At 36.4% G+C, this 14786-nt stretch overlaps 1 protein-coding gene across 1 annotated transcript in view; it reads right to left on the bottom strand.

Annotated features, from left to right (window-relative positions):
• ERP44 (endoplasmic reticulum protein 44) overlaps positions 1-14786 on the bottom strand; it is a 49446-nt gene that overhangs the window by 15864 nt on the left and 18796 nt on the right. Inside the window, exons 2-4 of the mRNA XM_074576476.1 lie at positions 13289-13361; positions 11416-11455; positions 8215-8330 (exon numbers count right to left, since the gene is read on the bottom strand). Of these exons, the coding sequence (XP_074432577.1) occupies positions 8215-8330; positions 11416-11455; positions 13289-13361 (229 nt within the window). The remainder of the gene's footprint in view (positions 1-8214; positions 8331-11415; positions 11456-13288; positions 13362-14786) is intronic.

The following is a 14786-nucleotide window of genomic DNA, read 5'->3' as shown; positions in this document are numbered from 1 at the left end:
AAAAATCTGGATTCCCTGCTGCCTGGGGAACTCTCAGTGAAGCCATCAGTAGTTTTAATTGCTGCTAAAACACTACTAATCACTTGCAGCTTTAGATACTGAAAACAATCTTTGTATCAGCTGCGCAACTTAAAGGAGTCCAAGACCTGAAAACAAAACATGCACAGCAAAGGAATAAGAAACATATCTACTCCACAAAAATGTTCTTTAACATCCCTCAAACCAATAAGCTTAAAAGCATCGCTAGCTAAGCCCATTTCCTAACAAGCCTCGCATCACTATAAAATATCACAGAATATCAATTTTGACTAAGAAAGGACTTGACCTGTTTCCTAAGAAACTCTTCTGGGATATTTAATGCACTAATTACAGTTAAAATTAAAGGTAAGACATTTTATGTCCTCAATTCGGAGTACTTTTATTTCAAATTAATACAAATTTCTCAAGGGAAGATGCTAATATATGCAACAGTAATAACTATTAGATCAATAGTTTTTTCTTCCTTTAAATTCCATCGTTTTTTAGTTAAAGTACCTAAGAGCTGCCTACAAGAAGGTGGCAAGTATCACGGGGAGGAATCACTTTATATTTGCTTGGTGGAAGACAAACAACATCAGCAACCAGGCATTTGCTGCCCTTCTCTTCTGTTGATAGAAGGACCTTAGGTCTGACAGTACATCAGTCTATCAAAACTTGACCGGAGACAAGGAGCACTACATACCAAGGTTTTGCAGAAATGCACTGAGATTAAAGACTGTTATTGTTACAGAACTTCACAGCAAGAGAACACCAAAACTACACTTTTTCTTGGTCTTGCAACATGGATTTTTTTCCTTTAGGTTATTTCCACAGTCATAGAAGGATGCACAGGTTGCAGAATGGGCATTTCAGGGGGTCTTGAAAGTTCTCCAAAATGGTGATTGCAGTTGCTAGGGATGTGAATCCTCATCAAGCGCCGAAGTTGCGTAAAAAAATTAATGGTAATAAAATGCCCACTGTCAAGACTGAATTCAAACATTATTTCATAAGTCAGAACTTGCATGCTCTTTACAAATTACATTGAGATTCCATGAATATTGGTATTTGAACTAATACAGAGAGATGACAGTTCTACACAAGTAAGTATTTGAAAACCATCTTTTTACAAAATATAAAATGCAAGTACATGAAAAATTGTTTGAATTCATTCAAAAGTCAAATAGAGTAAACCTTAAATGCTTCATTAAGCCCTGGCATTTGATACAGGTAGAGTTAGCATAAGCAGAGCAACTACAAAATTATATTCCTTTTAAATGGAAATACACAATGCAAATACATGGAATATTGTTTGAACTCATTCATAGATCCCATTAGTTATAGTAAATCCTAAATTAAATTTAAAAATCTTTCCAGACATTCTTGTGGCCCATTTCCTGATGAAAAGAGATATTTGAAACAGATATGGGTAACACACTTAAAGAAAAAAAAAAGTCTCCCAGCAACAACTTTACATTTTTTTGGGGTACTAAGGTACCTAAAAGGTACAAACCTTGAGTTTGTATTTGGCCCAATTAATCACAAGCCTAGTGTCTATGACACCAGAACAGTTTCACACTAGTTATGATAGGAAGCTACTGCCATACTTGATCTTCTCATCTTCTACAGATCAGAAATTTCAAGCAAAGCAATGACTGTTGAATACAGATGATTCTCTCCTCTTCATTTCGCATGTATACCTGTTGGCATCCAACCATTTCTAAACTGCCCAGGCTATTTTCTACCATTCATTCCACACAGTCTAAGAGGAAAGTCTTCACAGTCACTCAGTTCACTTCACAGATGAGCTATATTGATACTTCTCCTGAACTACTAAAGAGAAGGCAAAGCTGCCTCTTACAATAGCAGCTTTTATTGTTGTTTTGAAAGAAACTTTTACATGAAGTGTGACATTTACACTCATGACAGTCTCCCACACTGTCTTCTTAGTAAGCTTCTCCAAGAAAGCATCCTTTACGAGCTACCATTTGTGATCCATATCTTTATCATCTCTTTTGCATTGTTAGCCTTTTCTCTGTTGTCTGAGCATCATTTGTTCCTCTATTCAAAGGAATGCCAAACCCCATTTTTTGAGGGTGTGTCAGGCTTTTCACATGGCCTATATATGCACTGCCTAAACTACAGCTTCAAGTAAACATCCAGCCCATGACCTGATTCCCAGATGGCTTCAGACTTGATTGCTCTAGCTTAACACCACAACACACTGTCCAGAGACTTCAGCTAGTATATCCGATCACACCACTGAGAATTTCATGTCCACTGTCACTAAATGAAAATTAAATATACAATGACGAATAAGTTGAAACACTGCTTCAAGACACACTATATCAAAGCAGGCTCCCACTCACAATGTAGTTAAGAAGGTTTTTTTCCCACTGAAGGACCAGCAATATTTACAAGTGTCAGGGTACCACCCCACCATTAACTCAGTCCACTGTCTTAGTCTTGTAGGGTCATAATTCATACCACCACCAAACAGATATTTATATTTTAAGTCTACAGGACTGGCTCTTGAAAAATGTGTCCACTAAGATTTGAACAATACTGATAATTATCCTAAATGCCCATCTCATAAGGCACAACGTGAAGCAATTAACAGGCCAAACAGAGGACTACAACAGCCTGAAAAAGAATCTAGAAGAAAATCCAAGTTCCAAAACTCAAACCCTATAAAAATAATTTCTGAAAATACTTGTAGTGTCACTTTTTCTAAGGAAGGTCTTCATGGTGTCTGAGGAAGAGCTAGCACAAACCCAAGCTACTGCATTTTCGTTTTTACACGATGCTTATAGGAGTTGCATAGCTATATAGATATATATAAATTCAAGATATATATATATATATCTTGAAATTACAAGATTAATAGTAATATTTTTTTTTTGTGTCAAATATCTTAACTCTTCCTCACAATACCTTCCATCTCAAAGGTAGCAAATTCCTTCAGCTGTATATTTGAAGCTGGGACTACCAAATGAGTAGTCCGTTTGCTCATTTGAGATCAATCACATCTTTTGAAGTCCCTCAGGCTACCTGCCAGGGCACACCACAGATAAGAAATGAAATCTGTCTTTGATAGGTACTTTTCATTTTAAATTCACACTCTCTTTCTCAAGTTCACTTAAAAGGCCTTTTTGCCTCCTACTTTCCTACACGCAGCACTACATTCACCTTATCGTTAAGTATTTCATACTACAGCATTAATTCTCCCCAGTTAAATTACTCCTCTCATGACACTTGTACACAAACTTAAGATCTAGGGATATTAATAGGAAGCAGAATTAGGAAGGACACTGGGAGACCATCTAAACTAGGCATCCTGTGCCTGATGACTGTGATACTGGTGACTTGTATGCTGGACCAAAACAGGTACAAGAATATCAATCAATGTTGTTCTACATCTACATCAAACTCAGTTACTAAGAAGCTGTGAAACAGCAAATCTAGACCACCTTCTGCTGCAAAGGAGCATTCACAACAGCCATGCCTCCTCTTAGCAGGGCCTCATCAGTAGGTATCCCATAACCTTTTCTGACAGGCTACCAAAATGGCTCTCCTGAGGAGAGCCATCAACAACCTCTCCGAATCCCTTCCACTTTTTATTTTATCCAAAGATAACTCTTTCAGACCAGTATTTTTTTTCAGGCAAAGTGGCAGGAATGCAACTAAATCCTCATCCTTGTTTACAGTTTCATTTATAGTTCATTTACGGACCTCCGAGTTATTTTGCTTACCAAAGGCACAGTAGCAATACAATCTAAGTAACTCTCTGAAGATTAACATTAACACGCATTACCAGAATGGCCAGGTCAGGGAGATCAGGAGCTCACTGTACTGAACGAGAGTACCACTCATGGATGTTTTGAAAGAAACAAGAGTTCCCCGAACAGTCTGTCTAGCAAAGCATCTCTCAACACCCTACCGGAGAGAAGTTGTTTTCTGTTTGGAAGCAAAGAGATTTATTCAAAGCAGCTATTATTTTTTATTTTTTAACTCAGAAACCAAAGAAAATAAGGGTGCAGTGGAATTAAAAACCCAATATATATTTTAGTTTATAAGAATTCTGTACCGCAACTCCTAATACTGAATTCATATAAATTGTTCAAAATACAAACACTCCTCCAGCAACACAAGTTCTTCTATATTGCAGTATTTACTCAGAGAGAACAGAAACATAGGAAATCCATGTTACTAAGTAAGTTTCTAACATTGCTGCTAAACACACAGGATAAAAAACCCACAAAACACCCCCATAAGCAAGCAAAAAAAAAAAGAAACACAGCAAAACAAAATCTTGCAGTAGTGTATATGCAGAAAGATCTTCTCTATAATTTTATATGGAAGGTCACTTTTACTAGGTATTACACTTAGAATTGAGGTGGGTAATTTTTAAGATAAGTGAATTAGTAAATTGAACACACCAAAACCACCAAAAATTTTAACAGCAAACAATGTAGTGGAACTTAGATATTTACAAGTTATAAAAGGATGTACCTTTGTATAAAAGAGTACCTGCTTCAAATACCTGCTTCAACAGATTTACCTTTAGTGTATGTTCCACACCATCTTATAAACAGCCTGATGACTTAACTTACACATTTCAGTTATAATTATCTTCCACAATATTATAAACTGATGTAAAATACAACATACACAGAGGCTTAATACAGTGTTAATATTTAGATTTTGTATTTAAGGACATTGGGGCCTATCACTTTCCAGAAAAAACATCTTTATATTGGCTATAAAAGCAGACAGAATGATGGTTTTGTCATTAAGCATCAAACATTTGGCAGTGCATCAATAATTCTCTTTAATTTGCTTTACCCTCAGAAGCTGGTGTGAGCTGTTGGGCGCTGCAGTGTGCTTCAATAATAGTGCATTAAATGGAAAGTATCTATGCCTGGCTGACCATTCTGAAAGCTGTTTTTGAGTGGCCTGAAATCAGCTATTTGGATTCCCTACAGAGTCTTGGCTTCAAAAAGAAACAGATCATTTGTAATGCAAACAATCCACCATCTCTACAACATCATCCTAATAGTGAACTACTAGTGGTACGAAATCTGCAGGCATAACAAACCCCCAAATATTGACATAAACCTTCTAGTGTTGCTAAAATATGTAAACACATACAAAAATATAAAGGGAAAAAACAGGAAAAAAGATAATAACAATCTTGACTCCAACATTAAGTAAACTACTACAGCAGACCCAAGCTGGATAATATAGTAACATCCATCCTCTTATTAAAGAGCTGCTATTTACACACATTAAAATCAAAGTTAAAATACCTAAAACTTCAGGACATACCCAAGAACCATGTGCCAGGAAATGTACCATTGCTTACAACCCAGCAAATAAATTCTATAAATAAGGAATAACATTGACATATACATCTTTGCTATTTTAATTCAAAACAGCAATGCAAATTGAGGAAAATATTTGTCATTATAGGATTTTATTTTTAATTCTCACATTTTGCAGCCTCTGCAGCAGAAGTCATGCTCATCTACTTCTTAAATTAAAGACACAAAAAGTAAATACAGAGAACTCATGGTGTTCCATGAATAATAAGACGACTGACCAAAACTCTTGGCTGCCTCATAGTACTTAGCTCACTACACCTGCTCCCAGGGGAAAGAAGATAATCTCTGCTGTAGCATCTCCTCCGCTACCCAGGCCTTAGCTCTCCATAACAAGCTCTGATGAGCTCAATTCAATGAGCATATAAGAAGATCAAGCAACAAGCTCCTGAATTGTTTCAAGTACTGGGAGGGGTAGAGAGGGAAGGAGGGTGGAATTTTCTCAGGCAACAAAAGTGAAAGAATATATACAAAAGTATATGCAAAAGTAATTTCAAGTATGTAGAGTGACTGGTTTAATAAGCTAATACAAAACCAATCAGAATGTCTGACACAACTGCATTTATTTTCTACAACTGCAGTGGTAAAAGATTAAGAGTAGTTTATTCATATAGATCCTGCAGTAGATCTCAGAACAAAGATAGACAAAAAGCTCAATAAGAAAACTTCAGCAAAGTCTGCATATCAGGCTTTCCCTTCAATATACTCCTCCAAAGGATTTCATTGCCTTACTCGAAAATTAACTTTTAGGGATGGTAAATTTGAATACTTAATGCTATGTTTTTGGTTAAGATCTCCCAAGCACACACCATATAGAAAGATGCTGCAAATGTAGTTAAGTATTTGAGATCTGGGAAGGCATTCCAGGTCTAATCAAAACAAAAAAAAAACCCCACCGCCCCAAAACAAACAAAAACCCCGAATCCCCCAAAAATCCATGATTTCAGGAAGGAAGCAGAAAAACATTCACTTAAGAGACATTATAACGAGAATGAAAAAAAAAATACTATTGGACTTATAAATCAAGGAGACTAAATATTATCTTATGAAGATGCTGCTCTGGAAACGCTTCAGGCAGTTACTACCCAAGTGCACCATTCTCACTGTATTCAAGGCAGTAGAAGTGATCTGCTCAGAGGAGATTCTACAACCATGTACCTAATGTAACTGCTCTTCAAGAACATGTACGTTCAAACTTTTTTGTCAGTTTCCCAACACGTCCCTAGCACTCCAACGTAGGAAGACAGACGAATGCTTCAAAGCTGCTCATGTATCCTAAGCAAATACTGTTGTGTCTCATTTCCAGCTGAGGCTATAAAGGGGGTCCAATATCCCCGCAATTCAAAGATTTCATCCCAGAGTCATTTAAGTTTCCCATGGTCATGAACTGGTCTTACCCATCTTTGGGAAGGGACAAAACAGAATCTCCTTGGCCACTCCTGACAGTTTGAAGAATCGGTTTCTCTTACATTCCAGAAACTGGATAGTTGATACTGTTTGCTCCCTTAATATTTTATTGGGTTTTTTTACGCTTGAGATCTTTCCAAATCACAAGACAGGGGCTCTTATTGCTGCGCAACTACATGCATGCATACAAAACAGAGCACAAAATGGTGCCAGTGGAAGATGCTCAAGTGGACTTACTGACTTTTAAATCTGCAAGTAAGAACCAAGACACTTCAAGCTACTGATTTTCATTACAGGGAAAAATCCTCTCTAACACCAAAAAAAGTTAGATTGACAAAATGGGAAAGAAAAAGGTAAATTATATCAGTTACTTTTCACAGATATGCAATTGACTTTTTTCTGTCCTATGAGGTTCTCTCTTTACATTTTTTTAATAGAGTGCTAAAACAAAACTATTAGCTCAATGATAAGTCCCAGGGAAATGCTACAGATACAAACTAGTAACTCTGTACAGTGATTCCTCAAATTTCCAACTGTGATTCTCCTTACATATTAACACTTTTGTAAAGCCCAAATATTATAATCACTATTGGTTGGAACTGAATTTCTGCTGGGATCTGAAGCCACTTGCAACTGGTACTACTCTTTGGGCATCACAAGCCACTGTAAAGAAACTATGTCTGCAAGTGCTGTTCTTCCAGAAGCATAAAACAGAAAAGCTGGATCTTGTAATGCACCATAATAAAAGTCTCAGTACTATCCATTTGTCTTTCAATGCCTAGCAGATGTTCCTTACATTTTATTTATTATAGGATCAAAAAGCAACTTTTGGGATTAATACTGGCATAAAATGAGTAAGTTTTGGCATATCATTTTCATGTATTTCTGGGTGGGGGGAGAACCTAGACGAGCAACCATTTGTCGGCATGTATACAAATAGCAAAGCAGAGAAGCTCTGATCCCCTCTCCTGGCTGTGCAAAAGTCAACTTGCAGTCCACCATGAGTCCTAGTTGGAGGATGACCTGAACAGAACATCATCTTGATACTGATGATGCAGGGTTACCCCTCCCTTTTCTTGTCTCTGAAGACCTGCACATTTTGTAGCTGTGGTGCTTCTCTGACCCCTCAATAAGCCAATTAAGTTTATAATCCCAGCTCTTTTTCCACCATTAAATAAGACAGGCTGAATGGATATAAGTGCATGTTTATGGATGCAGTGAGAAAGCAACACTGGAGATTGCCCTGACAAATTTGGAAGAACATCAGGTTCACTGATCTACGGAAGCAACTCTGGGCTAAACGACGAGGCAGGTCCAACTACCTTTAAGTTGCTGTCTAGTATATTCTTCAATACAATGAGTAACTTACTGGCAGGATAGCACAGAAAAACCTAAATCAGGGTTTACTTACAATGCTGATCACAGTCTACTCTAGCAAACACCACTTGATTCTTATCTGGATATTCTTCCTTAATTACATTAGAAGCTTCCTCAAAAATGGGATGCAGCATTTGGCTGAAGCGGCACCTGCGGATAGAACATAAAATTACAACTTCAAAATACTAATTTAAAATATTTTAATTGATGACTCAGGGAATATTTCAATCTTTGAAGGAAAAAGAAAAAAAGAAAGAAAATCTATTGGAAAAGATACTTTTAATCATCCCAGTAACTGGATAAAAATATGTTCAAAAGTAACTTAAATAATTCAGGAAGGAAAAAAAAAATCATTCCAAAAGAATATATCGTTCAAGATGTGCCCCCCTGATTTGTCTGCTTAAGAAACACCATTAATCAATTATAAGCCTTTAGGAAATATATTCCATTCAGAAAGTAGGTTCTTCATTTTTTTCTACCTGAATTATCCCTGGGTAGGTATTTTTACTTGGATTGTTGAGATTCAAGTATTCGGCAACAATCACCCTCAAGAAATATCACAGAGATAACTTTATTAGGGTCAACAATATAAGTTATAATATTGCTTATTATATTATTACTCAAGTTTGGTAGAATTTGAACAGACTGCTACTCCAGCACTATGAACAAAGAGAATCCCATGGGTCCCTTCTTCCAGTGATGTCAGATTTGGAAAAAAATAATCTCTTTCTGCCCACAAAGAAGGCTGTAGGATTGTAAAGATGCTTTGGTGGCTTTGGGGAGTTTAGGGTAACATTAGTGCACAAGCCCATTATTAATATGTCAACAAAATTATTCTATATTCTGTTCTTCTAAACACATGGCAGAATTTTAAATTGAAGACATAGAATGGCACTGTAGAAGTTGTCAGAATGAGACCTCATGGAACAGACTTGCAATAAAACAGCCTGCACTGAAGCCGTGCTTAAACTTAACAGTGATAGCCTGGGGACGCTGTTATGTCTACAACAGCAAACATTCAAGTGAAGAGGAAGGTTTTGCTCTCAAAATACAAACAGGGCTTAAGGTCATTTTCTGAAAGAAACCTGACTCCTGGCAGCCCGTGTATGCTACACATTTATGTAGTATACATACATTGCATATGCCTTCCTCTTCCCTCATTCTTCTCCACCCTCACAGCAGAGTATCTACATCAGTGAAACTGATCCGTTCTCATTCAAAGGTCACGTTACATCGTAGGCTGGCAGTACGCTACATTGAAGGGTTATTACTGAATGCCTACATGTAATGATTATAATAAAGGCTGTAGCGTTTTAAAATTATGGCCTAGTATAACGTGAATCAACTTGCAAACACATGCAAATCTTTAAATTCAAAGCAAGCCTATTCTAGAGAGGATTTGGTGGGGATTTGCAGTGGGGGTTTGCAGGAAGAGCTGTGCTGATAAGGTCCTAAAACAGGACGCTTGTTACCTTGCTATAGCAAGTTTTAAAATATTGGTATCTTCCCTCTATCACATAAGTATCAGAACATGGATTTTTAGCCTCCTGCAGTTTGTCTTTTGCAAAACCCAAAAGTGGTATTTTTCAGTGGCAACACTGACCCCAAATTTCACTGTATTAAATTTACTCTCCATAGGTTTGCTTTCGTTGGTTATCTTTAATAAAACCTTTTGAAGCAGTCCATTATCGACCAGGTATCTGCAGATCACAAACTGAAAACAACCATCTTATGTTTCATTTATTTATTTTAAAAAGGAGCCTTTATAGCATAATCCTATACAGAACAGGTAAGAGTTTAGACTTAGTTTCTTACTTAAGAAGTTATTTAGTTGTACTATCATTATAAAGAAGGATATTTCAAACAAGTTGCTTCGTAAATGAACGCAATCTCTCTAAAGAAAAATTCTGCTGGTTTAAATGTGCCTAGTATCAATTTAGTCTGTGGTAGCAAATGAACAGATACAAACTAATTATCTATAAAATGACAGGTGTATACAAAGGTTATTAAACTGATATAGATTGATATAATGTCTATTTTTACACAAAGTTTAAATGAAGGCATTAAAAACATCTTCACTGAGAACTTCATTCTATATGAAAAGACTGGGTATGAATTTTTCAAAATCACTTCTAAAAAACAATTAAAATTAGCCTGCTACTAGTTGAGTGAATTATCAGTAAAAGCAAAGTGTAAATTTTTCACGTAAAGCTCTGTGCGCTCGCTGTTTCAAGGCCATACAGACTGACAGACTTAGACATATATAATGGGATGTGAACGAAGTGAAAGGAATCGAAGTCTTATCACCTACACAACCTTTGATTCTGAAGGCCAACGTTTTATGCTCACAAAGCAAAACAGCAGGGAGAGGAATATTTGAAGTGCAGTGCTTCAGTTTATATATTGCTTTACATCATAAAGCTGTTTACATCCAAGATTACTTTAATCAAGGAAGGCAGAAACTTACTTATTTTTCTAATCTAGTTTTTCCATATTAATTCGCATGTACAATTTTATCTGAATACTTTTCTAGTTTCTTCCTCACTAAAGGTTCTTTTAAAAATATTAACAATGGAACAAAACAGAACATTTAAAATTACTTCTTATACAATAAAAAAGGGGAATGTTTAAATTAATTCTAATGATGATTTTGTATGCAAGATTTTTTTTTTAAAAAAAACACATAATTTCAAGTAAACAGGTCCCTCTAAATAGGTGTCTCATAGTATCTAACCAGTCTGGCCCCAAACTCTTTCCTTTTCCAGTTGCTCAGATTTCATCCCTCAATTATAATTTCTCTAGTTCTCCACTTGAAGCGTCTTCCAGGTTAGAGAAGGTTTTGATTTTTAGTGTGATTTCAAGCCTTTTTCTTTCTAGCACACACGCATTGTACCAACATAGAAGAAAATGGAAAAATGGAATATTTTGGACTATTCTATGTTAAGGAGTTAAGACTTGCTATGAGGAAACAAGAAAAAACAAATCAATTACATAGCATGTTATTCCATACTACTATAGAAGCCTTTTTCCACTGATAGGAGCCCTGAATGAAACAAAAGATGGCAGAACAGCAGAAGGGGAAGTAATCAGGACATAAAAACCCCAGGAGATAATAATTTGAAAGCACCATACCACTGCATTCTCAATTAGAAAACTATAGCCAAACATGACAGTTTTCAAAAGACAGTAGTTTAAACATGGAAAAAAAAAAACAAAAAACAACTTTATAACTTACCAATCAGCATAAAAATTAACTAAAGCAACATCTGCATTGTCTGAGAGGAAAGAAAAAGAAAAAACCCAATGTCACAACGTGAGGCAAACTTCTTAGTGCTTTTGTCTGAGATTATAAATACATGCACAAAAACTACAAAAGCAAATATTTCTAGATTATTCAGCATAAAGCTTAGTCTGATTGCTAGAAAACTGCTAGGATAAATCTTATCTGAAATATAATCTATATCAAATGGGAAAGTGATGAAAGAGGCCTTCAGTCAAATATTTTAATGACTTTATTGATATGTTAGACATTAAAAATGTCAATACTTAAGGTATTAAGACACAAAAGTAGTAAATAAGTGACACACAAGACAGAGTAATTCTGGATTTAAAATTAAGTCACTCCAAGCCAGAAGTTGTACTCTATTATATCTTTTAAGCATTATCTAAATTATTCATAAGTATTAAAAAACAGTTAAAAGCTGAAATCAACTATTCAGGTTAGAAGAATGACCAACACGCAGCCTGCCTGTGCAGCTTGCTCTGGTCAGTCCTTAACCTGCCTTATTTGCTAAGAAGCTGGATACTAAGGCAAAAGGTTTTGGGATCTTCAGTCCCCATAAAAGAAAAACGCTAAGGAACACTCAAAAAAAAATGCAGTACTATAGGGATATATAACACGAGGTAGTGAAATAATGCTCCTATACACTATGTTTCCCATACCAAAAAAAAAAAAGGAAAATATATCAAAACTAGAAGGACAAATTCCTTGCCTAAGACTAAATTGTGGTCTTTACACAATGTAACAGCCATGCTGTAAATTGTTTTTTATTAGTAGTGGTGGCCTACACGTTAAAAAAACAACAAACACACCTTGAAATAAACACTGGAACTACAGAATATCAGCCACAGCTTTATAAAGCAGAAATGTTGCTAAACAAATTTGCACTATTGACCAAGTTACAAAGGAGATACAAGTGAATATTAAGATGTTGAAAGCCTGAAAAAGACAACGTGCTGGAAAAGACAACTCTTGAGAAGGCTGGAAAAAAACTACAGTTTTGATTAAAATTATGGCTTTAAGATTTTCATTATCAGCAAGGAATGCAAGCACAGAAAATTCAGGGTTACCTCCAAGGCATAAAGTATTTGTTGAAAGTTTTAGACGTATTTACTTGGTATATATTCCCTTTTATGAGTAACATTTTACAAAAGGATTCTGTATTTTCAACTGTATAAATGGTATTTGCAAACGGATCACCTAATGATACATTTACTACACAAAGAAATCCTGCAATAGTAGGCAGATTGTAGTGCAGACCTAAATAAAAGAACAGAAAGATTTTTTTTCTGAATATATTTGAAACAATGTAATAACTTTTCTGCGAAAACGAGATACAGGCAAATTGCATTCTTTTCAGACAAAAAGGTTTCGGATAAGGAATAAACATCTGTTTAATTTATGAGTTGCCTTTCTATGAACCACCAGGATCAGGACGATGCTTCACATGAGGAAAAACATAGCTGAACAAGCAAGATACTTAAAGCCCATCACTAAGGGTTTCCATTGCTGCTACTTTTGGGGGGAACTTTTAAAATGCTCTCTTGACAGGTTTTGGTTATGTCATCAAGCATTCCCAGCTGCAAACAAGATACCAGGTATTTTTCCTCAACACTTCAAATCCTAATTGAGATTACAATGATGTAATTTGTTAGGTGATACATTAGTTCAGACAGCTAATTTTGATCATAGGCATTTAATACTTCTCTGCCATTTGCAATTCACATTTTCAAAGCTAAGGTATGCATATTCATTTAATAACGTTGCAAGATTCACACACGTAAGTGAATGCAGACATACAAAGAAAAAAAAAATTCAAAATACTCACTTAAAATGTCATCTATATTTCCACTATCTAGACTTGTTATTTCACTTCTTGTTGGATTAAAAAGCCAAGACACCTAAAAAGAGAATGCAAACCAGTAAGGTATGTAAAGTTTCAGCAATAAAGTAGTTACATATCCATGATTTTAAATGTTGCCGTTCAAAAGCTGGAGAAGAACAGTAAAATAATTGTAATTCAGTCAATGCACTTCAGAAGACAGCAGTACTACAAATACACAAATAAACGCTATTTACAGATAAAACTTGCTTTCACAGTTAAAGCAGAATTGGCTATGTATTCACATGATTCTCTATTACGTTGCCAGAAATGTTACAGGTAAATTTTGTACCTTTAAGAATAACTTCTATTCATAAATTCACTCTGAAGAAAGAATTGAAACCCCCACTTTAGCCACCTAACAATCTCACACAGCCCAGAAGGCTGTGGGCACAGCGGTTTCACTCAGAGACAAGTCATTCCTTCTGTCCCTTACAGGGCTTTTCTGGCTAAAAAGTTTCTCATCAGGTAAAGCTTGCAATTGCCTCCATTTTTATTGCTGTTTTAGAAAACCATTTCAGTATAGCTAACTCAACTAAGCTACAGTCTTCTATCTCCTTCTATATTTTTCCCTTGATGCTGCTTCAGTCCCAGCACGCGATTGGCATATCAGACTGCAAAACCTGAGACACCACGTCAGCCAGATCATTCAATTACAAAGCAATGCACGCATTATTCTTAATGCAACTACCACAGCGATACGCAGTTTTACAGAAGAGCACTCCCATATTGGCTGCAAAAGACGCAATTCCTTTATCTCAAAATGCAATGGGGAAAAGGCAGGAAAAGTCACTGGTCTACCCCAGGTGAGAGAGATACCAGTGAATTACAACTTATTTCTTTTGAGAGAGATAAGCGTGCAAGCGTTTGAGCGGGACAACACAGATTCTGGTCTGGGATCTGAATGTTCCCATCCGGAGCAACCTGGTGAGAAAGCCAGCACTTCTCTAAGCAGGGCCAGGGCTCGGACCACACACTCTGCTGAGATGCCTTCCAGCCTCATTTTCCATGAATCTATGGTTCCATTCATGGTTTCCATGATTCAGCTGACAGAGATGGCAGGAAAGGGAAAGGAAGGTTTTTTGGTAGAGAACTGACAGGAATGCACAGGTCAAGGAGCCAGGCAGAGACTGGCAATTCCCAATGATACCTGAAGAATTAGTCCTTGAACTGAGATGTGGTGGCACATGACATACACACCATCAATGTTCCCGGAGCCTTAATTTACTCCTTGCAGCTCCAAAGAAAATATGTCCATGGCTAGAGAGGCAGAGCTGATGGCTGCTTTTACCAAAGACACCAAGGAAAAATGTAGCTGGAAGCATAAAGAGCATCCAAATAATGTCACATGGAGCAACTGGATACAAGGATCCAATGATACAAGGATCTCTCTATGGAAGAGCCCAAGACCTATCCTGGACCTATACTAGAACCATGACTACAA

The sequence above is a fragment of the Larus michahellis genome, chromosome 2 (genome assembly GCF_964199755.1).
Source record: "Larus michahellis chromosome 2, bLarMic1.1, whole genome shotgun sequence".
NCBI classification, from domain to species: domain Eukaryota; kingdom Metazoa; phylum Chordata; class Aves; order Charadriiformes; family Laridae; genus Larus; species Larus michahellis.
Note: the sequence above shows the minus strand (reverse complement) of the source record. Positions and strands in the feature narration are given on the sequence as shown.